Source organism: Lepidochelys kempii, chromosome 9, assembly GCF_965140285.1.
Source record: "Lepidochelys kempii isolate rLepKem1 chromosome 9, rLepKem1.hap1, whole genome shotgun sequence".
NCBI classification, from domain to species: domain Eukaryota; kingdom Metazoa; phylum Chordata; order Testudines; family Cheloniidae; genus Lepidochelys; species Lepidochelys kempii.
In genome coordinates this window covers 63,046,602-63,072,873 of record NC_136388.1, presented here as the reverse complement: position 1 = coordinate 63,072,873, position 26,272 = coordinate 63,046,602, and the positions used below count along the sequence as shown (strand labels likewise).

At 48.7% G+C, this 26,272-nt stretch overlaps 2 protein-coding genes across 4 annotated transcripts in view; one reads left to right on the top strand and one right to left on the bottom strand.

Annotated features, from left to right (window-relative positions):
- The window catches only part of LOC140917584 (cell adhesion molecule CEACAM15), a 63,640-nt gene that overhangs the window by 18,453 nt on the left and 18,915 nt on the right, over nucleotides 1–26,272 (top strand). The window contains exons 5-12 of one of the 3 annotated variants that reach the window (XM_073360713.2): nucleotides 333–602; nucleotides 1,496–1,612; nucleotides 4,342–4,443; nucleotides 5,692–5,814; nucleotides 6,550–6,640; nucleotides 7,174–7,266; nucleotides 8,042–8,106; nucleotides 9,458–14,177. In XM_073360713.2, the coding sequence (XP_073216814.1) occupies nucleotides 333–602; nucleotides 1,496–1,612; nucleotides 4,342–4,443; nucleotides 5,692–5,814; nucleotides 6,550–6,640; nucleotides 7,174–7,266; nucleotides 8,042–8,075 (830 nt within the window). In that variant the 3' untranslated portion in view covers nucleotides 8,076–8,106; nucleotides 9,458–14,177. Of the gene's footprint in view, nucleotides 1–332; nucleotides 603–1,495; nucleotides 1,613–4,341; nucleotides 4,444–5,691; nucleotides 5,815–6,544; nucleotides 6,641–7,173; nucleotides 7,267–8,041; nucleotides 8,107–9,457; nucleotides 14,178–26,272 lie in introns of those variants that run through there. The other 2 variants (XM_073360712.2, XM_073360715.1) reach the window with 2 other exon arrangements.
- LOC140917585 (hepatic and glial cell adhesion molecule) overlaps nucleotides 17,343–26,272 on the bottom strand; it is a 41,185-nt gene continuing 32,255 nt past the window's right edge. Inside the window, exon 7 of the mRNA XM_073360719.2 lies at nucleotides 17,343–17,607. Coding sequence (XP_073216820.1) covers nucleotides 17,387–17,607 — 221 coding nt within the window. The 3' untranslated portion in view covers nucleotides 17,343–17,386. The remainder of the gene's footprint in view (nucleotides 17,608–26,272) is intronic.

Below are 26,272 nucleotides of genomic sequence, written 5' to 3'. Positions count from 1 at the left end.
GAATGGCTGGTCTGGGGTTTAATCTGTAAATTGGAAGCTAAATCCTTATAGATTACATTTAAATTGAATAGCTAGTTCTGTATTCATTTACTTCATCACTATTTTATTATAAACAACAACGACAGATTTTATTTGACTTTAACCCACTAACAACGTAACCCCTTCTCCTGAGTGCTGAACTTCCACCCAGTCCGAACTCCCCAGTGCTCACTCTGGCAGGGACTGATCCCTGCTCATCTTATCTCAAGTGTGGTCCTGAACCCCTGTAACTCCAGGAAAGAAACACACATGTTATGAAGACTGGTGCTACACCAGTGTTGTATATTTTTCAGGGCCTGTGTCCCAGCTGCAGATATGGAGCAATTCTAGCCTGGCAGGTTCACCGATTGAATTATTCTGCAATGTGCCAGAGGGAACAGTGGAGAACATTGACTGGGAGAAGGATGGAGACCCTCTCCCCCAGGAAAGATATTACCTTCTTTCTGGAAGTCCCAGCGTGTTGCACATCGGGAAAGGGGAAAAATCAGACTGTGGCTCCTATTCCTGCAATGTCAGCAATGAGATCAGCTGGCAGGAATCCTCGCTGAACTTGACCATTGTCAGTGAGTGTTGCATTACTCCTGGGCTTCAGTTTATTGTGGGTAATTCTATAGCTGCCCTGTTTCAGAATAGCTGTTACGCACTAAGATATAGAACAGTGGTGTGCAACCTGCGGCCCGCAAGCCACATGCGGCCCAGAGTAATCTGATTGCGGGCCATGAGACATTTTGCTGATGTTGACTGTACGCAGGCATGCTCCCGCCCCTTACCAGCTCCCAGTGACCATGGTTCACCATTCCCGGCCAATGGGAGCTGCAGGAAGTGGCAGCCAGCACATCCCTGCGGACCGCCGCTTCCTGCAGCTCCCATTGGCCGGGAACAGCGAACTGCGGCCACTGGGAGCTGTGGGGAGCCGTGCCTGTGGATGGTCAATGTCAACAAAATGTCTTGCAGCCAGCAATCAGATTATCCTGGTGCGCCGCAGGTTGCCCACCACTGATATAGAGCCTGTCTGAATACATTTCTACTTTGGCCACTAGACAGCAGAGTAAGAACCAAGTTTGTAGTTTCCCAGTGGTTGGTAGATGTGTTGTATCAGGTCAAAGGTGGGCAGTGTAACACCCAGAACTCTCCTACCTATTGATGTGCTATTTGAGTACATTTACTTGAATGAACACAGTAATGATCTCTCTTCGTCCTGCTATCTATGCAGCTCTGCAGAAGAGGTTAGATCCCAGCTTGAAAGGTTCGTCTTTGGGACCCGGTGCCATCACTGGCAGGGGGTAGCAATCCCCTCATGCACATCCTCAAGTAGAAAATATCCTGGCTCCCAACAACTTTCTCAGCAGCTCCCAATCTCAATGGGCTGCCCACGGCCTCTCTGTTCTGTTCTGTTAGTTGATTATTTCTATTCTGCTTCCCCATGAGACTGGTATTTTTTTTCTCCACATACCAGGTATCTCGCCTTCTCTAGAGCATGTTCTGAAAATGTCTGCTGTTGCTCTGGTGTTTGCTCTGGTCTCTGGGATGGGCTTCTTTTTCTTGTGCTGCCAATCAGGAAACCAAAGAATCAGTAAGTATTTTATCTGCCTTTGGCTCTTTGGGTCTGTTGTACACAAAATTAAAGCCTCTACTCTTCTTTGCTTGAGATCAAATCAGATAATGGCAGGCAGCATTGGCTGATTGCTTTCCCCTTAGCCTCTCAGGGTATGTCTGCACTGCAATACAAGTCCCGCAACATGGTCATGGCTGGCCCGGGTCAGCTGCCTTGGGCTCAAGCTGCAGGGCTATAAAATTGCAATGTAGACGTTCGGGCGTGGGCCTGATTCAAAGGCCCCTGAAATCAGTAGGAGCCTTTCCACCAACTTCAATAGGCTTTGGGTCAGGCCCAAGATGAGGGTCTCACTAGTGTAGCAAGGTCAGTCTATCGGTTCTGATCAACCCTGTGTGGAAACCCTGGGGAGTGTTACCCAGTTCTAAACAGCAGCTGCAGATCCCAGCTCCACTCCTCGTACTCAGCATAACAAACAGGATTGCAACTCTTCAGCCCCTGTTCTGTCCTGATTCCTAAACATTCCCTCCATTTGGGGCCAGATTCTTCCACCCTCACTCCTGGAGAGTGGTACTTTGCTCTGCACATCAGCACTCACAGACAATGATGCTTAACGGATTATTGTTCACTGTACCAACAGCACAGCCTCTGTTTGCTCTGGTATAAAATGTGTCATGTCCCACGCTCTAGGAGCATGCAGCTTAGAGAAAATACACACATCAAAAATTGTAAATTAATAATTAACTTACCCCCTGCCCATCCAGACTCCACCCCCATGCATATGCGCCGACTTCTTCTGGCCCCGGTGATTGCTCAACCCCCCTCTGCCCCCGGCCCCGCCCCGACTGCACCCCTGCCCTGCCCCCTCCTGTCCCCATTCCAACCCCTTCCCCATAGTCCCTGCCCCAACTCTGCCCCCTCCCTGCCCCTATTCGACTCCTTCCCCAAATCCCCGCTCTGGCCCTGCTTCTTCCCCGCCTCCTCCCCTGAGCGCGCCATGTTTCTGCTTCTCCCCCCATTTTGTCCCAGAGCTTGCTACAGCTGTTTGACAGCGGCAAGCACTGGGAGGGAGGGAGGAGTGGAGACGCAGCATGCTAGGAGGAGGAGGTGAGGCGGGATGGGCGGGGAGCTTGGCTGCCAATGGGTGCAGAGCACCCACTAATTTTTCCCCGTGGGTGCTCCAGCCCCGGAGCACCCACAGAGTCAGCGCCTATGCCCCCACTTCTCAACCAACACACACTCTAACCCACCTGTACTCTCCTCATCCCATCTTTAAAAGCAACTGAGAATAGCTGTGCCTTGCAGCCTGCCTGTTTAGTCAACAGACTCAAACTCTGTCTGACCAAGGATCATAGAATCATAGAATCATAGAATATCAGGGTTGGAAGGGACCCCAGTAGGTCATCTAGTCCAACCCCCTGCTCAAAGCAGGACCAATTCCCGGTTAAATCATCCCAGCCAGGGCTTTGTCAAGCCTGACCTTAAAAACTTCTAAGGAAGGAGATTCTACTACCTCCCTAGGTAACGCATTCCAGTGTTTCACCACCCTCTTAGTGAAAAAGTTTTTCCTAATATCCAGTCTAAACCTCCCCCACTGCAACTTGAGCAGGATGAAGTTGGCAGCCCTGTACTGAAAACACCCTGGCACCAGTCCTGCCTCTTTTAAGCCAAGAAGCTGCCAGCTGCTGAAAAAGGATGGAGAGAACAGCTGTCTAAGGTAGACAGGGCTCTAGCCATGTAGGGCTTTACAGGTGAAAACTGATTCTGTGAACGACACCCAGGATTTGCAGTGGGTGCAAAGTGCTCCCGAACTGGAGCACCACTGAGCAAGGAAACGGATGCATTCTACACCTGCAAGGTGTGGCTGCGGCTCCTGTAGACATACGCAAGCTAGCCTTGATCTAGCTAGCTCAGGTATCCACAGCAGTAAAGCCGCAGCACAGTGCTTCAACGTGGGCCAGCACCAGGATTAATTTCCCAGAGTTGTGTGCAGGCTTTTGTAGCTGAAGTACGCATTGGTGTGGTTTCACTGTTCCAGGATCCGAGCTAGCTAATTTAAAGCTAGCTCGGGAGTGTCTGCTTGAGTTAGTTACGCTCTGTGACTGCAGTGTAGACATACCCAGGTTTGCTCCAGGTGCAGCTGCCTCCCCCCAACCCTCACCTATACAGAGCCTGTTACGTCATGCAGTCTGAATGTGAGAAAGGCCTGGGTAACCAAGGTGAAGTCTCACTAGTGAATGGAAAGGTCTTCAGTGTGTGACTGTCTTTTAACTATTGCAGTGGGAGGCTGGAAGCGTTGCAGTGTTAACTCTTGGTACTGAAGCTTCTCTGTTCTCCCCTTTGAGTCTTCCTAGTCTGCTGTTTGTGGAGAAACCCTAGAGCTGTGTGAAACTTTCATAACAAAACATGAAATGGATGGGTTTCCCCTGGATTGCAGGTTCTGTTACAAACCCAACGTTTGGGCCAGGTTTCTGAACCTGGGCTGAGTTTGGAACAAACCTTCATTGTTGTCTGATTCAGGAGGAAACCAGGTGGTTTCTCATGTTTTCACCTAAACTAGACAAATCTTTGTGGCTTTGGCTAAGTTTCACTTTGAGTTTTGGGGTTTTGTTTGAAGCTCAGGGGGAATAAACCTCAGGCACACCAAAGCTGAGAATAAGTTTGCATCAACCCTTGCAAACAGAATCTGCGGAGCCTGAGGTCTCATGCAGCTCTGGGCACTCACTGTTGGTTGTCTATTGTTTTTCTAGAGAAGGAGACCTGGAGATGGATGAGCGTATTCCTTCAGGGGCTGGTGTGTGTCTCTTCCGTCTTGCTGTTCGCTGCTACTGTGCTCTGGATGCAGGAGGAAGGTAGAGTCTCCCTGGCTCTGATACTAACAAATGTGTCTACTTCAGATTGTAAGGAGATGAATGAGGTGAACTGAATGAGTCTACGAAGAGAGAAGAAACCTACAGTTAATCAAAGGGAGGGTGACCAGATTCAGAGTCACATCTGAAGCTTGTGTAAATCGACCTAGCCAGTGGAACTACACAGATTTACTCCAGCTGAGGATCTGGTCCTCAGTGAAATACCAGGACAACTGTAGCATGCCGGGAGAAGGAAAGGTAGCACCAGCAGTGATTTTGGTGGGTTTCAGAGAGGAGTGCACAAGAGGCTTTGGGCATTTGGGGATGGTGAAGGACTCATAAGGGGGGAAGGTGGCTAACAGGAAGGCCTCATTTCAGGGGAAGGAGGATAGTGCAACTACACGTTGCAGGCTTAGCTGAGGTGGACCTTCAGGTGCATGTGCACTCAGCCACCCTGTTGTCAGTTTCACTGGCTGACCTAGCTAGTGGCCTGATCAGGTGGCCTGGGTCAGCAGGGCGACAAAAGCTAGGCTATTACACCATATTTCAGAAACTTTCCAGAGACATGCATGAATGCCAAATCTGGCCGACTGAGAAATAGGTTGTGTGAAAAATGAAGGAAAGCTTTAATCTTCCTATGCAACCAGAACTGGACACCTACAATGGCCCCACGCAATCCAGTCCACCGAGACAAGGTCATGGAAGTAACACTCTTTTAGCAGCAAGGTCTTGGAAACTGGTATGTATCCAAGATTGTAGATACTGGTTGCCACAGTTGAGCAGGAAACGGGCACATCTTGTAGATGTTGCAGAGTAGCTTAGGATGGGAGGAGAGGGAGCAGCAGGGGTAGCTGATGTATAGTAAGGGTGTGATCTATATGTTGACTGAAGGTTTTGTTTTATAGTGAATTCTACCCAGTGTTGCCTCTTGGGATGAAACTGCAACCTCCTTTAAGCTGTAATGCCTCAGCCTGCAGCACTATCCCTTTGCCAGTCACTTTTCCAGTCCACAGGTGCAACTGCTTACCCATTATAAACTTCACCCCCAGCCAGGGAGCCAAACTCTGCCATCTGCTATGCCCCTGCACCCCATTGACTTCACTGACCGCAATGGGGTGTCACTGGTGTAATTGAGGCCAGACTGTAGCCTGTATAGTGCTCAGACCCGAATAATGATCTCTCGCTGACATTTGCCTTTACTAAGCCTGATTAACCATATCAGTCTCTCTAATTCTGGTTTAATTCTTCCAGGTCCTTTTGCTGCCTTCATATTGCTTGACTTTTTGCTTGTATATGTGATCATAATAATGGCCCTGTTATCAGCAACGTTGGTGTGTCAGCCTGCAAAGCTCAGTGGATTTAAGACCAAACCATGTGAGTCATTCTATTTATGATTTAATTATTGGGGGACAGGTGGTGAACTGATTTATTTCCTAAATGGGATTGAGGAAAGACCCTTGATAGGCCTGACTAAGTTAGAGAAAAGAGCTATATAGGCGGCTTTTACTGGTACCAATATTGACACACACACATGCTCTGCAGCCCATTCCCTTCACATTCACTGCAAGGCCTATCCGACATCTAACTCTTAACCTGCCCTGCCCCAAACACATGACTTTAAAAGGTGGAAATATGGGCCGAGGAGCAGGCAGCATGAAAGGACGTGGGATTAACTTCTGAAACCTCTGGCTCATGAATCAGCATTTTGGATGTGTCAGTCACTTTACTGTAACGAGCAGTGAGATAACACCAGGTATGCAGAAGGGATGAGTGAGAGACTGAAGTTATAATCAGGTGGAGCTCAGCAGCTTGATGGTGACCAGCATAGCTGTAGGATGGCTTGTCTGTTTGCTTAGCTGTTGAATTTGCACTGGCTTTTTAAAATATCAGCTGCCACTAGAAGAGATTTGATTCCCAAACTTCCTGTCCATTTCTTTCCATAACTCTGGTTTGTAATAGAATGCAAAGCCCCAGGATCTGAGCCGTTTACTGCATGAGGCGCTCCTTGGAATTATGCTCTTGTACATAGCAGAACTGTCCTCACACGGGAACTTTTATAATACATTTGTCTGCCTGCCTTCACATGATTCTCTCCCTGTCCCAGGGCAGCGTGTCATACTGGACTCAGCAGCCCCTGGAGCAGTGATATTAGTGGTCCTGTTTGCCAGCCTCCTACTCCAGAAAATCTCCCAGCTCCAAGGTGAGAACAGACCCTCTAGTGACCTATGTTTATGCTGCATGTTTCCCTGAGAACAAACCCTCACCTCTGAGAGCTGGAGACTCTGCATGGGCAGTTCTTGCTGCAGAGCCTGATGGAGTGACCCTCCATGACTGGGAGCCACTTGTATCAAAACATGGAGACACTGCACATGAACTCGGAACGTGTCCGTGCTGCATGAGTATCCACACACAGCACTGACTAAACCCCCAAAGTCCCATCCCACCATGCCCTTGGCTCAGCAGAAAACCGAGGAAGGGTTTTCAGGTCTGTCTCACCTGGTCAGGGATCTTGAGTGGACGTCCCCAGGGCAGCACATTTGAATCTTGTGTATTATCATAAAATATAGATGTTCCGGTTCTCTCCTCCCACAGACATGTCTTAGCCCTATAGAGGTCTGGATTAAATGCAAGTTTATGTCCTACATTTGAGCTCCCCTATGATTTCTTTGGGCAAATAAGCAAGCTACTGAGAAGTTGTAACTTTTTCTCTCTTTTTAAAAAAAAAACATATAGAGAGAGGCTGCTCACAGACTGTAGATCTGACAGGCTATGCAGTCACCTCAGCCGTAATCTCTCTCCTTGGCCTTCTAACCCTCTTCATTTGGTGTGAGTATCCTTCTGGTTTCATTCCAGTTGTTGTGTGGTCATAATTTACTGCCTCTCTCTTTCCTGGGTAACTTAGTATATGGCTCTTTCACTTCCCCCTGCTCCAACTGACCTGGCTACAGTCAATGCCCTGGGAGATGTCTTTGACTAGGGGACAGGTTTTTAAAGGTATTTAGGCACCTAAGAGTTCAGATAGGCTCGATTTGCTTCCTTTCCTACCCCATCTACCAACTCTCTTGGGATACTGTTCTCAAGATATGCAACTTCTTGTGCCCTTTTCTCCTCATTTGCCTGGTTATCTCCGAGCACTTTGTAACACGGGTATTAACTTCTGGGAGTTCTTCCAAAAGCCATCGCTGCCCTGGGGAAGAGACTCTGGGAGTATGGTGTCTTCTTGAAGTTAATCTGTACGGCATCAATAGCTCTTCCTCCTGCAGTGTCTGAAATACCAGCAAGAGCAAATGCCGCTGGAGATACTAATAAATGAGGTTAGAACCAGGTAATTAACAGAGGGTGAAGTGCAGGTGATGGGGAGTATTAGGAAATTTCATTTTCCTGCTCACATTCCTGCCCTCGACTCTGAAATCCCAACATTTCCACCTTGTGGTGGAAAGGGAGGATCTGACAACTTGTGCTCTCCAAAAAACTCTGATTTGCACTCCTCTCTATAGCTGGACTCCCTTAAAATGCCACACAGAGATGCAGTCACCCTCTACACAAAGCGTGACTTGTACAAACCAAGTCAGGAGCTAACCAGCCTCTCGCTGCTTTGCAGATCACAGGAGACAAGGAGACCAAAGAGAAAATAAACGACATTCCAAAGAGGAAACAGACCAGGAGGTAGCAGGCCTTGTAACTCACTTTTTATTGTCTATATTTTGAGTTTCCTCTGCCCGTTCAGTTGTAAATTATTATTATGATTATTATTTAACTTACAACTTATACCACGCGGGGGAGGGGCCTGGCTTTAACCCACAGAAGGCAGGAGACTGTCCTACTACAGGACAGGCCTAACAAAGAAAATAACGGAACGCCACTAGCCGTCACCTTCAGCCCCCAACTAAAACCCCTCCAACGCATTATTAAGGATCTACAACCTATCCTGAAGGATGACCCAACACTCTCACAAATCTTGGGAGACAGGCCAGTCCTTGCCTACAGACAGCCCCCCAACCTGAAGCAAATACTCACCAGCAACCACATACCGCACAACAGAATCACTAACCCAGGAACTTATCCTTGCAACAAAGCCCGTTGCCAACTGTGCCCATATATCTATTCAGGGGAAACATCACAGGGCCTAATAACATCAGCCACACTATCAGAGGCTCGTTCACCTGCACATCCACCAATGTGATATATGCCATCATGTGCCAGCAATGCCCCTCTGCCATGTACATTGGTCAAACTGGACAGTCTCTACGTAAAAGAGTAAATGGACCCAAATCAGATGTCAAGAATTATAACATTCATAAACCAGTCGGAGAACACTTCAATCTCTCTGGTCACATGATTACAGACATGAAAGTCGCCATTTTACAACAAAAAAACTTCAAATCCAGACTCCAGCGAGAAACTGCTGAATTGGGATTAATTTGCAAATTGGATACAATTAACTTAGGCTTGAATAGAGACTGGGAGTGGCTTAGTCATTATGCAAGGTAGCCTATTTCCCCTTGTTTTTTCCTACCTTCCCCCCCCCCCCCCCCAGACATTCTTGTTAAACAACTTGTCTCTCATACTACTGTTAACATGCCTACTCCAGTGGCTACTGAAGGGCCTCAACCATGGTCAGGGTCCCATCGTGCTAGGCTTTGTATGTACACTCACAAGACAGTCCTAGCCCCGTAAAGCTTACAGTCAAAGTGGATGTAGATCTACACTCTCCCCACAGGGTTTCCATGCTGCTCTTGTTTTCCAGCAGAAATGACCACATCCCACCAACTTCTCCAAAGTGCCGGTTTTATTCACACATTCTCTCAGTGAGATATACCATTGCCAGGAGCTGCTGGCATCCAAGTAGCAATAAGGTGGTTTGAAATCCTTTCCTCTGTCTGTACAGGGCCTTGCCACTGTTCTGAATGTTTTAGGGAAGTTCTAAGTTCCCCTGTGTCCCATGACTAGGCTGGCACTGAGCCCTAGCAGTGGGATGCGGCAGGGCACACTTCATGCGCATACATGTGTTGTGCAGATGCAGCAGGAGCCTGAGGAAGACATGCTGCAACAGCCATAAAGAGCATTCCCTGGTCTCATGCCTCCAAGAATGATCCAGAAGAAGCTACAATCAAATTTGGAAACCCTGTCGTCATTATGGCCAGCTCTCGGGAACACCCATACCTAAGTCCGGCCAAGGCTTCCTCTTGCAAGCCTGTGTGATTGGTTGCTTATACGCTTTGCCAACATTTAACCACCTGGGCTGAAATTTTCACTGCCAGGACTCTGCCTCGGGCTCTGTCCCCCCTCCCACCCCAGAATTTCAGTAAAAAACTATTCCATTGTTGCTGAAAGCACTGTGAGGGGAAAATAGGAACTTTTTTGCTAATGTTAACCGAGTTTTTTTTCCCCTTGTTTCTTTGAAGCGCTCTAGTTCCTCTGTGTTTCTGAAGCAGGCATTGGAAGTTGGGCAAAGTGATGGGCTGGGGTCAGAGGTGCCTTTTACGGTTCTCATGAAAACACACTTAGGGCTAGTCTACACTATAAGCACTGCAGCAGTGCAGCTGCGCCGCAGCGTGGCTGGTGGAGAGAGCCCTCCTGTCAGCATAGCGCTGTTCACAGCAGCACTTAGGTCGGTGGAACTTGCGTCGGCCACGGGGGTGGCTTATTCACTCTGCTTTTCCATTGCCTTGGGTTAACAATTCTCTGCACATCAGAGCTTTGATTAGCAGGAGAGGCCTCTTATGGGGGAGTATCAATCTAACTCCCCCCCCGCCCCGATTCATTTGCAGATGTCTGTAACTAAGAGGTTACACAAGGTCACTCCTACCAGGACTGGTTGTAGAATCCAGTCCTGTAAGGTAACAAAGTGACTGGGAGTTGGGTTTGCCATCTTAGTTTTGTTGGTGATGGAAAAAACACAAGGAGGTAGCATGACTAGCCATTACCCCAGGGCCAGCCTTAGGGCCAGGCAAACGGGACCCATGCCCGGGGCGCCACAGGGGGCTCGGGCTTCCCCTGGCTGGCTATGGCCGGACTCCTCTCTTCTCCATCCCCTCCCCTGTGCTGGGCCGGCGGGCTTCTCTCTGCCCCCTAGCCCCTCCCTCCTCAGCGGGCCGGCTGAGGGCTCCAGCTCTGCCTCAGCCCCGGGAAGCCCAGAGCAGCGCGGCTGGGGTTGGTCACTGGCAGCCCGGCCCACCACTCGCTGCCCGGAGCGGAGCCGAGTCCCTCCCTGCCTGCACCCCTGCTCTGCTGCTTTATGTGTGGCAGGGGCTGGGCAGGCTGGGGTCAAGGGGAGCGAAATTTCCCTGGGAGTGGGGGAAGGAGGGAAATTTCCCTGGCCGAGCTGGGGGGAGGAGGGACTTAAAGTGACAGTGCGCTCACTGACTCTCAAACTTCCCTAACACACACACACACACTCTGCCTCTCATTGTCCCCCAACACAGATTGTTTCTCTCACACGCAGTCTCACACTCCCCGGTACACACTCTGTCTGTGAAAATGTTCTGATTTGCTGAATAAGTTTATGCTATTTGTATGCATGTATCCTTTTTGTATCTGAAGTTGAGTATTGGCTCTATACCTGGATTTCAAATGGTTGCTCCTGGGGTAATGCCCACAAGGTAGTTAGCCAGCACATCTTGAAGGGACTAGTCAAAGTAAGTGGCTCATCAAGGGACACTTAACTCACAGTGGACCATGGGAGACAACCATCTACATTGAATGGACTTTCCTGTGGACATTCCATATGAAGTATAGGTAATGGCCTGGAAGTGATTGGGGGGGCCCATAGGAACCAGAGGTAATAGCGGAAGGTGGAGCGCCAAAACACAAGTTCACCCATGGCACTATTTTCACTAAGGCCAGCCCTGATTAACCCTCAATACACAAACCAGGAATAGCGCCTGATAGTTCCTGTACTAACTAGCAAATAGTCATGTAAGCCATTCCACTGTACTGCTGTTACCATTAAATAGCTTTATGTTGTACTGGTTCAAACCCTAGCATTAGTTCACCTGGCTGTCAGTATAGCTCAATAGGATGTCAGAATTGTGTTTGTTTTAGATGCTAGAAAATTACTTCTAGAAAGCTACATGAGAAAGCTACATGAGAAGATTAAGGTTGCAGAGGCACTCAAATTAATAAATACCCGGAGGAAAGATTGCCCATGTAATCACAAATCTGCACCTTGGGCATAGGTTTTTAATGGTGTAGTTTTTAACTGCCTACTTTAATTTAGTCTACTGGACCCCTGCCTCAGTCAGTGCTCAGAGTGGACACTACATGAGGTGATGGGTGGCAAGAAAAGAACTGTTGTCTTGTATTGGAGGCCTGAGACTGAAGCGAGACAGATTCTATTTCAGACTCTGTCACAGACTTCCTGTGGTTTATTGGGCATATACAGAAGTGTGTGTGGGAAGGGCAGGAGTGGACAATCTCTGTTTGGGCATTTCCTAACTTTTCAGTGTTGGATTCTGCAACTTTAATGTCGCTTCTACAGAGCATAATTCCAGTTTCATTCGGCTCTTGCACCTATCTGTCAGCGATGTTACTCATGTTTTTTTTGTCACTGTTATATTAGTGTTAGAATTTTCTTTTATAGTATTCCTTTGTCTGTGTTTGGAGTAATATAAGTAAAATGACTGAGAGAAATAATACCTCATGTTGTCTTGTTTCTAACCTGATCTCCCCCTCTCCCTGCACTCTCAGCAGCGAGGTGAGGGCTCCTTACCTTACCCAAGCTGTACCCATCTAGCCAGTTTCTGGCTTCTCCGCTCACACGTCCTTGCTGATTAGGGCAGACTCAAACCCAGCTCCTTCAGACTGCCATCCGAACACTTCTGAGCCCTGTTTCCTTTCCATCCAGAGGTAAATGGCATCCTCTTTCTCATGTTCTCTCCTGAAAAGTTGATTGACCAAAGACAGAGACAAAAGGTAGATGATTTGGGTGCAAACCTCAAAGGTACTTAACTGCCTAAACCCCAGATTTAGGCATCTAAATGCCAGTTTTGGCTCCATAAAACTCCCACCACACTCTGTAGGTGTCTAAATTCACTGACCACCAAAGTTCTCAGAGTAAAAGTTCCCTCAGCACCTGTTTTTGTCACTGGGCTGCCTCCCTGTATGTAATGGGGGAGGTGGGACCTGTCTCCCTCGTAAGCTCCGGAGTGATTCATGAACTGTGGGGAGAAAGGTGGGGCCTGATCCACTGAGCCTCTGAGCATGCCTACTGGATCAAGGCCCATTTAGAATCTGGCAGCAAGGTAGTGGTGCTGCCTACCTTATAACTTAACATCTAGCCCAGAAGTTACAACACTCACCTGGGATGTGGGACACTGCACCATGGTGGATAAATACTTAAATAGAGCTAGCAAGCGAGAATGATGCTGTAGTCCAGGAGTTTGGGCACCCATGGGGAAGGTAGGAGTCCCCCTGCTCCAATCATTGGCATTATTTCTCCAACCTGGAACAACTTCAACAGGAAAGGTAGAGGGAGCCTCACATCTGCATGGCTTGTAACTCAGTGATTAGAGCACTCTCCTGAAAGGTTTCACACCCCTGTTCAAATCATTGTTTCCCCTAGCAGAGGGAAGTGAACCCGAGTCTCCCACATTGCAGCTGAGTGCTCTAACCACTGATACAGGTAGACAGCACTACCCACTCCTTAGGAGCTGGTGCCTGAACTGTGTGACTGCAGGTGGCTGGTTCCCATTCATGCTTCAAAAAGCAGAGCTAAGTCCCTAAATTTCGGTTGCAGGGAGGGCCTACCTTCAAGAGAGGGGCAAGGCGCAGGACACATTGTCAGCATTACCCATTAGCTAGCTTAAGCAGCTCCCCAGCTGTGGCCTGCACCTGGACTTAGGGGGAGGGATAGCTCAGTGGTTTGAGCTATTGGCCTGCTAAACCCAGGGTTGTGAGTTCAATCCTTGAGGGGGCCATTTAGGGATCTGGGTTAAAAATTGGGGATTGGTCCTGCTTTGAGCAGGGGGTTGGACTAGATGACCTCCTGAGGTCCCATCCAACCCTGATATTCTATGATTCAGCCACGGTAAGGTTTTTGCATATCCACGGACTGTGATCCTTGTTCTCACCCCGGCCTGTCCAGAGATCTCAGTTCCACAGCCCTCCCTTGGGCCCAGTCCATACCTGACATCCAGCTTCGACCTGAGCCTCATCCACGATGACTGACTCTTGGGAGGCAGAGCCTGACCGAAACTACTTTCTGAGTGTGGTCTTTCAACCAGTTTTGCACCCACCTGACCATAATTTCATCTAAACCACCTTTCCTTAATTTGCCTTATTAAAAAATAAGATATAACATGTCTACTGCTCCCCCAGCCCCCACCCTGCCTGTCAAATAAGGAAATGAGGTTGGTTTAGCCATGCTGGCTATTCCTTGTCATCCTCTGTCTTTTGTTGTATCTGTAGTTATTGAGTACAATAGAGCAATGAGACTCCACACCTAGAATGCTGGCTTGTGTGGCGCGCATTCCTGGGCTCCAGTCTCTGCCCATGCAGTGTGTCAAGAGCCAAGGCATCTACCAAGGCTGTGTCGAGCACAGTGTGTTGCGGTGATTTTTCTAGGTAGCTAAAAGTTGGGCAGTGTGCTGCTCAGCCTTAATCTCTTTGTGGATCTCACTTCCCACACCAGTAGGCCCCGAATTTTCAGGGTTGCAACCCCTTTAGGTTGCAGGCCCTTCCCCCCCCAGGAGCCAGGGTCAGGAGCGGGGCCACAGCTTCTCCCAGGGGTGGGAGGCGAACAGGGGTAAGGGGGCTGCCACTGGGGTTGGATCTGGGGCTGCAGTTGGGGGCCAAGGCCGGGGTTGGGTCTGGACACAGGACTGGGAGCCAGGGCCGTGGCAGGGGATGGGGTCGGACGTTGGGCTGGGAGCCAGGGCTGCGGCAGGGGATGGGGTCGGAGCAGAGCTGGGGTTGGATGGCGTTCCCGCCCCACCCCCTGTGGGGGCTGGCCTCGGCACTGCTGCCCGCCGCCCCGAATGTTCCTCCACACCCCCTAGGGGACTGCACCCCGCAGTTTGGGGACCTCTGCCTTACACAATGTTTTTTGGGTATTACTGTAACCCACGATAGGAGAGTGTGGATTATGAGCGCCCTCTACTGGCTGGTTCCCCACAGGTTTGAGTTTGTTACTATTTCCCACTAAAGGATTTAGGGACAGATTTTTCATGGTAATCAGGTGCCTACAGATTGAAAAATCCCACTATCGGCATCTTTAGGTACCGAAATGCCTTTACAAATTTGGCTCTTTGCCTTTTCATTTAAGCAGCAGAGGCTTATGGTTTAGCTCTGGAGCCCCACCTTTGTCATCTAAGCGTGACTGCCCCATTTTGGTAGGACATTCCTTTGGAAAGTTAGCTCAGTCTTTTCTCAAGCCCTTCAGAGCTGCTGCGACTTCCAGCCACGCACTTTTCTTTCTTCTTTGCCCTTGTCACCAGCAAAAAGGTTTCTGGCTTGCTCTGACTTCTCCAGCCACGCCTCTGGACCCCACCCCCTGCCTGCCAATCACTACTGCCCATCCCCTTTCTCTGATTAAAGTAGTGCCACTCCAGGTGGGAAACTCCTTAAACGTTGATATCATTTTCTCAGGCACCACAGGAGGGCACCATGGATTAGTATTTGGAACGCCACAGACAACTAGTTCGCACAGTACTGTACAGCAGTGCTGCTCAAACTAGGGCTGCTGCTGGTTCAGGGAAAGCCCCTCGCAGGCCGGGCCGGTTTGTTTACCTGCCGCGTCCGCAGGTTTGGCCGATCGCAGCTCCCACTGGCCGTGGTTCGCCGCTGCAGGCCAATGGGGGCTGCGGGAAGCAGCATGGGCTGAGGGATGTGCTGGCCGCCACTTCTTGCATCCCCCATTGGCCTGGAGCGGTGAACCGCGGCCAGTGGGAGCTGCGATCGGCCGAACCTGCAGACGCGGCAGGTAAACAAACCGGTCTGGCCCGCCAGGGGCTTTCCCTGAACAAGCAGCGCCCATAGTTTGAGAACCACTGCTGTACATGACTGTATTGTACATGACCCCAACCTGACTTTGTTTTTCCTCCTAAAAATGAAAAAGAATCATAGAATCATAGAATCATAGAATATCAGGGTTGGAAGGGACCCCAGAAGGTCATCTAGTCCAACCCCCTGCTCAAAGCAGGACCAATTCCCAGTTAAATCATCCCAGCCAGGGCTTTGTCAAGCCTGACCTTAAAAACCTCTAAGGAAGGAGATTCTACCACCTCCCTAGGTAACGCATTCCAGTGTTTCACCACCCTCTTAGTGAAAAAGTTTTTCCTAATATCCAATCTAAACCTCCCCCACTGCAACTTGAAAGGACATTCCATTGACACTGATGTGGTGGTGGGTGGGGAGAGTGGGGGATAAAGCTAGCTGTCTGTAGTCTGATTTTTTGATTGGGTTTTCATTCACAGTATGTACAAATTACAATGATACGCAGTGTTAGCATGACATTTTATTTGAATATTCATTAAAAAAAAAGTCTACATAGATTTGAAAAAACTAATTTATTTACATAGAAATCACATTGTCAAAGCTAAAGTATAGAAGTGGTGAGTACCACATTGTTTCCACCTATAAGTAAAACTGGACAATGGTTACTTTGTATTTTTAAGTGACTTGGGTACATTTAGCATCTTGTGTGAGCAAATGCTGTAACACCATAGCTGCAAGTTTTCATGTGTTTGCTTTATGCATTATTGTGACAATATTAAGTCCCAAGCAGAGCTATTGTACCACAAGTATTAACATTTAAATATTTTTATTTTCTTTGCGAACACAGCAATGGCCTGTGTCTGTTCTTTCTTTGGTGTGAATAAGGAGTAACTCCAAAGTTACCAGAGCTGCACTGGTGTAATGTTGGGGAGATCAGAATCAGGGCTTAACATTTTGCTCTTTGGAAAGGAAGAAAAGTACATCTACATTTTCTTGTAATTGCATTTATTAAAAACAACTAATGCTGTGTGGATTTTTTGTGAGCTTTTTAAAGGCTGAGCTCTCTACAAATGACCCAGGGACTTTTGCCATTGACATCACAGCAACAGCAACAGGACTGGTGCAATAGAGGCTGGTCTTTAATGTTTACATTTCAGCCTCGCCCCAGTGTTTAGGTTTTTTATTCTATCGAGACATGAACAGTCTGCAACAGGAATCACATCATGTTAATTTTGGGGTTGTATTTTCAAGCCACGAATGGCACATGGAACAAGGAGGAGTGAAGGCTGCCAGTGTAGGGGTGAAATTCTTGAATTAGATCTGATGAATGAGACTCTTGTATGTGTATTACAGAGTCTCATTCATCAGATATAGTTTAAGATTTTACCCCTACTAGCAGCCTTCACTCCTCCTTAGGCCATATTCCATTCATAGCTGGAAAATATATTCTATGAGTGCTTTTTCCAGCCCATTAAAACAAGGGAGGTCCAGGTGGGAGAGAAACTTCTTGCCTTTGGCTTCGACAGTGAAAGTTGGGGCTGCTTGAACCACTCACAGATCAAACTGGGAAAAGTTTTCCCTAAGTTTTGTTTTTTCAAACAGACACAGAATGTTTATTGCAGTTGGAGAGCAGCTGTTGGCCACCTCAAGGTGCAAACACACCCAACAGAGATTTACAAAGTCTGGGAATGTTTTGATTTCTCAGAGAATAGGTTCCTAGGGCTGTGCAGTATGCAGACTGAAAAGCTGCTTTCAGAAGGAGGTTGGGGAAGGGCTCACAATATCCCAACACCTTACACAACAGACCCGCTGTGACACTGGAGCACAAGTCTTCTGGACCCCATATGAGTAGGAACAGAAGAACTACACATTGGTCTCCTCCTGCAGGTTCTGCAACACATGTTCTCCAGCAGATGAAGCATTAGACTGGGTTTAAATGTAAATTTGTTATATCCTTCTCCAATACATAGAGCCAAATTCCCCACCACCACACTCCATAGGCATGGAAAGCCTATGCAGGGGACTGTGACAGGCAACTGAGTAGCTGGAAGGAGGCCACTATATGCCATAATGAAGGGATTTGAGGTGGTTCTTGCGGCATCACCAGGTGATGGACTATTCCCCCAGTTGTCAGGAACTTCCTGGAACCCTCTTCTTGCAGGTTCCTGTTTGCAGCACTCCTTTTGACCCTGGGAGGCCAGAAGCAGTTCTTTCCAAACAAAGCTGTTAATTCTGCTAAGGCATTAAGAAAAAACATATTTCACTTCAGTCCAGGGCCAGCCTTGGTTTCAAAATGTTCTTAAGTGCACTTAACCTGGCACTCTGCACAGAGGTGAGCTTCGCTCACACGGCTTTCAAGGAAACTGGGCTGCCAGGGTTAAGGACTCATGTAGATTCAAGTTTCTCTAGCAACCACACTTTGTAAACATAACCTGGCCAAAACACACACAGCCCAATCCCTTTTTCCCTATGCTATGATTTTCAGCCTCAGTGTTACAAGCTCTGTTTCCCATTGTAGCATGGAGATAGATTTTTAATAACTTTAAGTGCCCGTGTATTATGCAAATAGAAAATATATTTAGAGAGAGAATATAAGTCTGAGAACTTATAATCTTAAAGCATGGGTGGCCAAACTGTAGCTCGTGAGCTACATGCAGCTCTTTTACAGTTAAAGTGCAGCTCACAGAGCCCCCCAGACTTCTCCCATTCTCGCCTACCAGACTGGGAGTGGAGAACTCAGGGCTTCTGCCCTGTAGTGGGGCTAGGGGCTTTGCAGAGACGATGGTGCTGGCTGAGGGGGGTGGGACCAATTTAAAGATTTGTCTCCCTCCTCTCCCCCAGAATGCCCCCTTTCACCCTCAGGGGCCTTTTCCTGCAGCTCCCAGGTGTTAGTTCCACATGGTGAGACAGCAGCAAACAGGTGGGAGCTGCAGGGAGGGGCCGCTGCTTTAGCTCTCCCTGCAGCTCCCAGCTGTTTGCTGCTGCCTCTCCCCACGGCTGCAGGTCCCAGCTTGCCGGCTCCAGCAGCTGCCGAGCAGAGAGAGGGCCTGGTGTCACCATGAGACTGACTTGGTCCAGCAAACCCTGGAGAAAATATGGGGAGGCACATGACACCACATGCCTCCCCCCACACACCGCCTCTGGCAGTGGGAAGGGGAGGCCTTGGGGCTTCAGCCCCGTGGGACGCATCTGCTCTCCAACTTCTGAAGTTTGTCATATGCGGCTCGGAGGATCAGTAAGTTTGGCCACCCCATTATAAAGCACACTATGAGCATCCAGCCAGCCTCAATAAACCAGGAGTCATCAAGTAATAAATTAATCCCATGCATCCCAGCTCACCATCCGGTCTCAAAAGCTCAAACAAATAGCTACACCTTCCAGTATGCTGCAGAACACATTAGTCTGGAAGCAAGAGTGTGAGTTCCAAAAAGTGTGAGTTCAAGTGGCCTGATGGAACATCTTTAAAAAAGGGAAGAAGGAGGATCCTGGGAACTACAGGCCAGTCAGCCTCACCTCAGTCCCTGGAAAAATCATGGAGCAGGTCCTCAAGGAATCAATTCTGAAGCACTTAGAGGAGAGGAAAGTGATCAGGAACAGTCAACATGGATTCACCAAGGGCAAGTCATGCCTGACTAATCTAATTGCCTTCTATGATGAGATAACTGGCTCTGTGGATGAGGGGAAAGCAGTGTTAGTCATTGACTTTAGCAAAGCTTTTGATACGGTCTCCCACAGTATTCTTGCCAGCAAATTAAAGAGTTATGGGCTGGATGAAAGGTGGATAGAAAGTTGGCTAGATCGTCGGGCTCAACAGGTAGTGATCAATGGCTCCATGTCTAGTTGGCAGCTGGTATCAAGTGGAGTGCCCCAAGGGTCGGTCCTGGGGCTGGTTTTGTTCAATATCTTCATAAACGATCTGGAGGATGGTGTGGATTGCACCCTCAGCAAGTTTACAGATGACACGAAACTGGAAGGAGAGGTAAATACGCTGGAGGGTAGGGATAGGATACAGAGGGACCTAGACAAATTGGAGGATTGGGCCAAAAGAAATATGATGAAGTTCAACAAGGACAAATGCAGAGTCCTGCACTTAGGACAGAAGAATCCCATGCACCGCTACAGACTAGGGACCGAATGGCTCAGCAGCAGTTCTGCAGAAAAGGACCTAGGGGTTACAGTGAACGAAAAGCTGGATATGAGTCAACAGTGTGCCGTTGTTGCCAAGAAGGCCAATGGCATTTTGGGATGTATAAGTAGGGGCATTGCCAGCAGATTGAGGGACGTGATTGTTCCCCTCTATTCAACACTGGTGAGGCCTCATCTGGAGTACTGTGTCCAGTTTTGGGCCCCACACTTCAAGAAGGATGTGGAAAAATTGGAAAGAGTCCAGCAGAGGGCAACAAAAATGATTAGGGGACTGGAACACATGAGTTATGAGGAGAGGCTGAGGGAACTGGGGATGTTTAGTCTACGGAAGAGAAGAATGAGGGGGGATTTGATAGCTGGTTTCAACTACGTGAAAGGGGGTTCCAAAGAGGATGGCTCTAGACTGTTCTCAGTGGTAGCAGATGACAGAACAAGGAGTAATGGTCTCAAGTTGCGGTGGGGGAGATTTAGGTTGGATATTAGGAAAAACTTTTTCACTAGGAGAGTGGTGAAACACTGGAATGCGTTACCTAGGGAGGTGGTGGAATCTCCTTCCTTAGAAGTTTTTAAGGTCAGGCTTGACAAAGCCCTGGCTGGGATGATTTAATTGGGCATCGGTCCTGCTTTGAGGAGGGGGTTGGACTAGATGACCTCCTGAGGTCCCTTCCAATCCTGATATTCTATGATTCTATGAACATGCACTGCTTGCCTGTCTCTCTCCATTAACAGAGGAAAAGCCAGCTGAAGCAGCTCTGAGTGGCCGCATCTGTGGCAAGGCTACACTGGGAGAGCGACGGGCTCTCATGTCAGCAGGTTCAAGGCCATTTCGGACTTTGGTGTCAAAGCCAGCACTATAAATTCTATGCAGAAGCCAACCAGCGCCTATGGAATCCCTGGTACAACAGTCTATATAGATTTCAGCAAGGCACGTAAGACTATGGTTTGCTGAATTGGAGCCTGAGTCTGCCGCCTCATTATGCAGCCGTTTCAGCTTCTGAACAGTCTTAAGAAGTAGGCATATTTCAGTGGCTAGATCTGAGGTGACAAGGCAGGGATGCTGGTGGCAGCAAGTTCCACATGCGGGGCAGCGGGTATCAAAGGCCAGGGAGGCTAAGCCTCCCCTAACCCAGGCCCATGTTCTGTATCTAGGCCCCGCCCTCACTCGCCCTTGAAGCTGGCTCAGGCCGGGCCGGGGGTTGGGCCAGCGGCCTTGGGCAGAAGGGCCAGGGCCAGCAGGTGGTGCCTCAGGCAGAAGGATTGGAGCCAGCGAGCTAGCCTGCCCGAAGGCAGGGGTTCACCTGCCGCCCATGTCCACAGGCGAAAGAAAAGGCAGTGCTCTTCCTGACTTCACCCACTGCTTCATAATTCAAACACAATCGTTGGCTCAACCAATGTCCCCCTCCGCCCCCAGCCCTAATTTCTATACTTAGGTAACAGATAAGGACGGTGACCGTAAAGGCTAGAAAGTTCTGCCACAGCTGCTGGTTGTTTTCCCAGCCAATCAAGGTCAACACAATGTCTAGCAAATACTCACCAGCAACTACACACCACACCACAGAAACACTAACCCAGGAACCAATCCCTGTAACAAACCCCGTTGCCAGCTCTGTCCCCATAGTTACTCTAGCCACACCATCACAGGACCCAACCACACCAGCCACACCATCAGGGGCTATTCACCTGCACATCTACTAATGTGATCTATGCCATCATGTGCCAGCAATGCCCCTCTGCCATGTACATTGGCCAAACCGGACAGTCTCTACACAAAAGAATAAATGGACATAAATCAGACGTCAGGAATGGTAACATACAAAAGCCAGTAGGAGAACACTTCAACTTCCCTGGACATTCTAGAACAGATTTAAAAGTAGCCAACAACAAAAACAGACTTCAAAGAGAAACTGCAGAGCTACAATTCGTTTGCAGATTTAACACCATTAATTTGGGCTTGAATAGGGACTGGGAGTGGCTGGCTCACTACAAAAGCAATTTTCCCTCTCTTGGTATTGACACCTCCTCATCAATTTTTGGGAGTGGACCGCATCCACCCCGACTGACCCTGTCAGCACTGGTTCTCCACTTGCAAGGTAACGCCCTTCTCTTCATGTGCCAGTATATTTATGCCTGTATCTGTAATTTTCACTCCATGCATCTGAAGAAGTGGGTTTTTTTACCCACGAAAACTTATGCCCAAATAAATCTGTTAGTCTTTAAGGTGCCGCCAGACTCCTCATTGTTTTTGCGGATACAGACTAACACGGCTACCCCCTGATAAGTAGCATAATAGCACCTGTACAATTAGCACAGCCAGTAAAGTAGCTCAACACTGCAGCCCTTGCCCAGCTCAAAAACCTCATACACTCATTCCTGCCTGTACAGCCTAGCAAACTGATCATGTGTGCCCTTAAAGGCCAACAGCCTGGTTCTGGGTGTGATTGCTTCCTCTTGGGCCAAAGGAGCTCTTTACTAAAAGAGCCAGTTGGCTAAAAAATGTTCACATCAAAAAACAAAATTGTTGCAAAAAATGATGGGCCAAAGAATGAAAACTGCATCATGAACCATCATGAGTTTTTCAACATTCTCATTTTTGTCAAATAAAAAAATGAAAACCAGTGGCACGTTAATAAAGCGGGGGGGGGGAGAGTTTTCCTTCCCTCTTCCCCCCACCAGTGAAAGCTCTGACGTATTGCTTGAGCACTGAACTGATTCTTTTTCGTAGTCACCTTACTGGTTGGTGCGGATTTAGTGATGAGGAGAGGTGTACCTTTATACTGTCATGTACGGAGCAAGTTTATGCTCCAGGAACCCAGTGTAAATGGCATGCCCACAATCCCACCCAAAATATGACAGAGCCCTATATTTTATTTTTAAATGTGTTTTTACTCAACCAAAAAGACAAAAATCTCAAGAAATTAGTCTACCAGATTTTGGATGTGATTAAGAAACTGTATCAACAAATGATCCAGTTAAACACACGACCATTGTTCAAACTAGTAGCCCTACATCACTGTACTTGTTCTAGCTACTTTGTGGTCACTATAAGTGTAGAATCATCATACAGCCCACCAATATACTGTACCAATATGAGTACCTCTCGTTAGGATTTCTATCATGTTTATAGTCTCCTCACAGCAGCTCCTTTATTTGGTTCCTTGGCCAAAATTTGCACCTGCCTGGGTATGACTTGAGTAGCAGCTTAAAATACCCAGAAGGGACTAGTTTAATGCAGTGCTGCAGATTCTCTCAGCTAATGGCATATTCAGAGCGATAGCGAGCGTTCTTGAGAGTAAAAAGCACCCCCCTCCTCCCCCCGAGCCTGCTGCTTCCGGTGGGAAACAATGCAGCAGCATGTGTCCACACGAGTTCAAAAAGCTGTGAAACAAATGTTCATATGGGAGAATTCAGTTTGTAGAGCAGTTGCTCAAGGGTAAGTACAGGCAAGAGAAGGGATTGCCATTGTCATGCCTGCTGTTCCCAAAGGTGTGGGCCTTGCTGCCACCCCTGGAAGATGAGACGAGGCCCAATACAGCAGTTCTTTGCTACCCAACGCCCCAGCCCCACTTAGAGGCTATTCCCTGGACTTGCCTTAGTCAGGCCCTATGTTCCAGCAAACTGGAGTCTGCCAGTGCTGCACTAGGCATGCCCCACTGCTGGTCTAGACTCCTTGGCAGACGCAGATGTAGGATTCAATCTGTTTTTAAAAAGACTTTGGATTAGCTTTGCAAATCACGCTGTTGAAGATGGGGGCAGGGTAGGTTGTTCTGCATGTGGGGGGGGCTCCAGAATCATCACGTGTACACACATGTGGAATTGTTCCCTGCAGAAGCACTAGGGCTTCTGCAGAGACAGGGGCGGTAGCTTGCACCTCTCCTATTAAGGCATTGCTGGGACTTGACTTAGCTCCTGAGCTGCATTCATTTACCTGCCCTGCTGCTACAGCTTCTCGGGGACTTGTGGCAGTGGCAAGGTACTGGGGAACTGGACCAGCCAAGCCATGGCTCTTGCTACCTTCATCCTCCCTTACCCTCCTTCGGACTGCCCTAGAAGGTTGCATGACCCAGAGCATCTGACAGGTAGATGCAGTGCCAACTCTGTGCCAGGTAGGGGGATTCACTAATGGGGGCCCCAGGGGACCACTTTGCACCAGTAATACCCGTGTGAAGTGACTGCAGCACAGGGGAAAATCCTCTCAGGCAGGCTTGAGAATCCCAATGCACCTGCAAGGAACCCCTTGTCTGCCTGATTTAGGCCCAGATCTTGGAATTAATACTACACCTGCAGGTCCCTGGTACCCGTGCAGGATGTAGGGGACCCCGAGTTTGTCACCTCTCTACTTGACAGGGATCTGCCACTTCTCAGGTGTGTCCTAGCCACTGCTATGGACAGATCCCTGCACCTATTGACATCGAGGCACAATAATGCTGCAGCCACATAGAGGTCATTGCAGGCTGTGGTCCTAAATGTGGGGCAGGTAATCCCCATCACATGGTGAGCAAAATTGTCCGTGTGTGTCTACAATGCAAGGAGAATACTACACAAACTTTGACACACACACAATTGTCTTTTATTCTGCACTTTTATCATCACTTTATCATGGAGCTAAGCAAGAAACTGCTTCCCCAGGAGCAGAACTATGCAGTCATAGAGAAAGTATGTCTGGCCATGGTGTGGGCTCTTAAAAAGCTGCAGCTGTATCGATATCAGTGGTGTGTTACTGTGTATGCAGGCCACTCTCCTCTGACATGGCTAATGCCAAGCTGCTGAGATGGTGTCCAATCCTCCAGGATTATGATATGGAGACGGTTTGTGTTAATGGGAGTTCAAATGTTATAGCTGATGCGCTGTTATGGAAAGGGGCACCTGAACTTCCACCTGAAGTGACCCTGCTCAGTTCAGATGCGAAGGGGTGAGAGATGTGACAAAGCAGGGGGATTTTCTTAATGGTTTGCAAGACTACTGTGTGCTGCATTGTTAATGTGGTGGTAGGAGAGCGTGTTTGTTGTTGCAGAGGATCAGATTTGACCTAACCTAGCAGCTGGGACCCTGTGCCTGGAGATTGGGTACCCTAGCAACTGGTGACCGGGAGGGCTACTCCAAGTTGGAAGTAAGTCAGTTCTGGCCAGTGAGAGTACAAGGGGCTGAGCAGAGTGGCCATTGCGGGAACAAAGGATGGAAGAGAGAGGACCCAGGGATCAGAGACAAATATCTTTCTGCCTGTTACTAAACTGCTGCTTTATCAGTAGAGGGCACAGCACACCCTTTCTCATCTAGTTATGTTAGAATGTATTGAGCTATGTCCCCTGGTAGAACACCATACAATTGGATAGACATGGGCAGCGCATGGCATGACACACCCCCTTTAGGGAGGTTAGCCTCCCCTTCTGCCTGAGGCCCCGCTAGGGTGACCAGATAGAAGTGTGAAAAATCCAGACAGGGGTGGGGTGGGGGGGTAATAGAAGCCCATATTTTAAAAAGCCCCAAATATCAGGACTGTCCCTATAAAATCAGGACATCTGATCACCCTAGGCCCTGCCCCAACCCACCCCTTCTGACCCGCTGCCCACCAGAGCTCCAAGTACCCCCCACACACACGCCTCCTGAGACTAAGCCCTGGTCTACACTAGGACTTTAGGTCGAATTTAGCAGCGTTAAATCGATGTAAACCTGCACCTGTCCACACAATGAAGCCCTTTATTTCGACTTAAAGGGCTCTTAAAATCGATTTCCTTACTCCACCCCGACAAGTGGATTAGCGCTTAAATCGACGTTGCCGGCTCGAATTTGGGGTACTGTGGACACAATTCGATGGTATTGGCCTCCGGGAGCTATCCCAGAGTGCTCCATTATGACCGCTCTGGACAGCACTCTCAACTCAGATGCACTGGCCAGGTAGACAGGAAAAGAACCGCGAACTTTTGCATCTCATTTCCTGTTTGGCCAGCGTGGCAAGCTGCAGGTGACCATGCAGAGCTCATCAGCACAGGTGACCATGATGGAGTCCCAGAATCGCAAAAGAGCTCCAGTATGGACCGAACGGGAGGTATGGGATCTGATCGCTGTTTGGGGAGAGGAATCCGTGCTATCAGAACTCTGTTCCAGTTTTCGAAATGCCAAAACCTTTGTCAAAATCTCCCAGGGCATGAAGGACACAGGCCATAACAGGGACCCGAAGCAGTGCCGCATGAAACTGAAGGAGCTGAGACAAGCCTACCAGAAAACCAGAGAGGCGAACGGCCGCTCTGGGTCAGAGCCCCAAACATGCCACTTCTATGATGAGCTGCATGCCATTTTAGGGGGTTCAGCCACCACTACCCGAGCCGTGTTGTTTGACTCCTTCAATGGAGATGGAGGCAATACAGAAGCAGGTTTTGGGGACGAAGAAGATGATGATGATGATGAGGTTGTAGATAGCTCACAGCAAGCAAGCGGAGAAACCGGTTTTCCCGACAGCCAGGAACTGTTTCTCACCCTGGACCTGGAGCCAGTACCCCCCGAACCCACCCAAGGCTGCCTCCTGGACCCAGCAGGCAGAGAAGGGACCTCTGGTGAGTGTACCTTTTAAAATACTATACATGGTTTAAAAGCAAGCATGTGAAAGGATTACTTTGCCCTGGCATTCGCGGTTCTCCTAGATGTAGTCCTAAAGCCTTTGCAAAAGGTTTCTGGGGAGGGCAGCCTTATTGCGTCCTTCATGGTAGGACACTTTACCACTCCAGGCCAGTAACACGTACTCGGGAATCATTGTAGA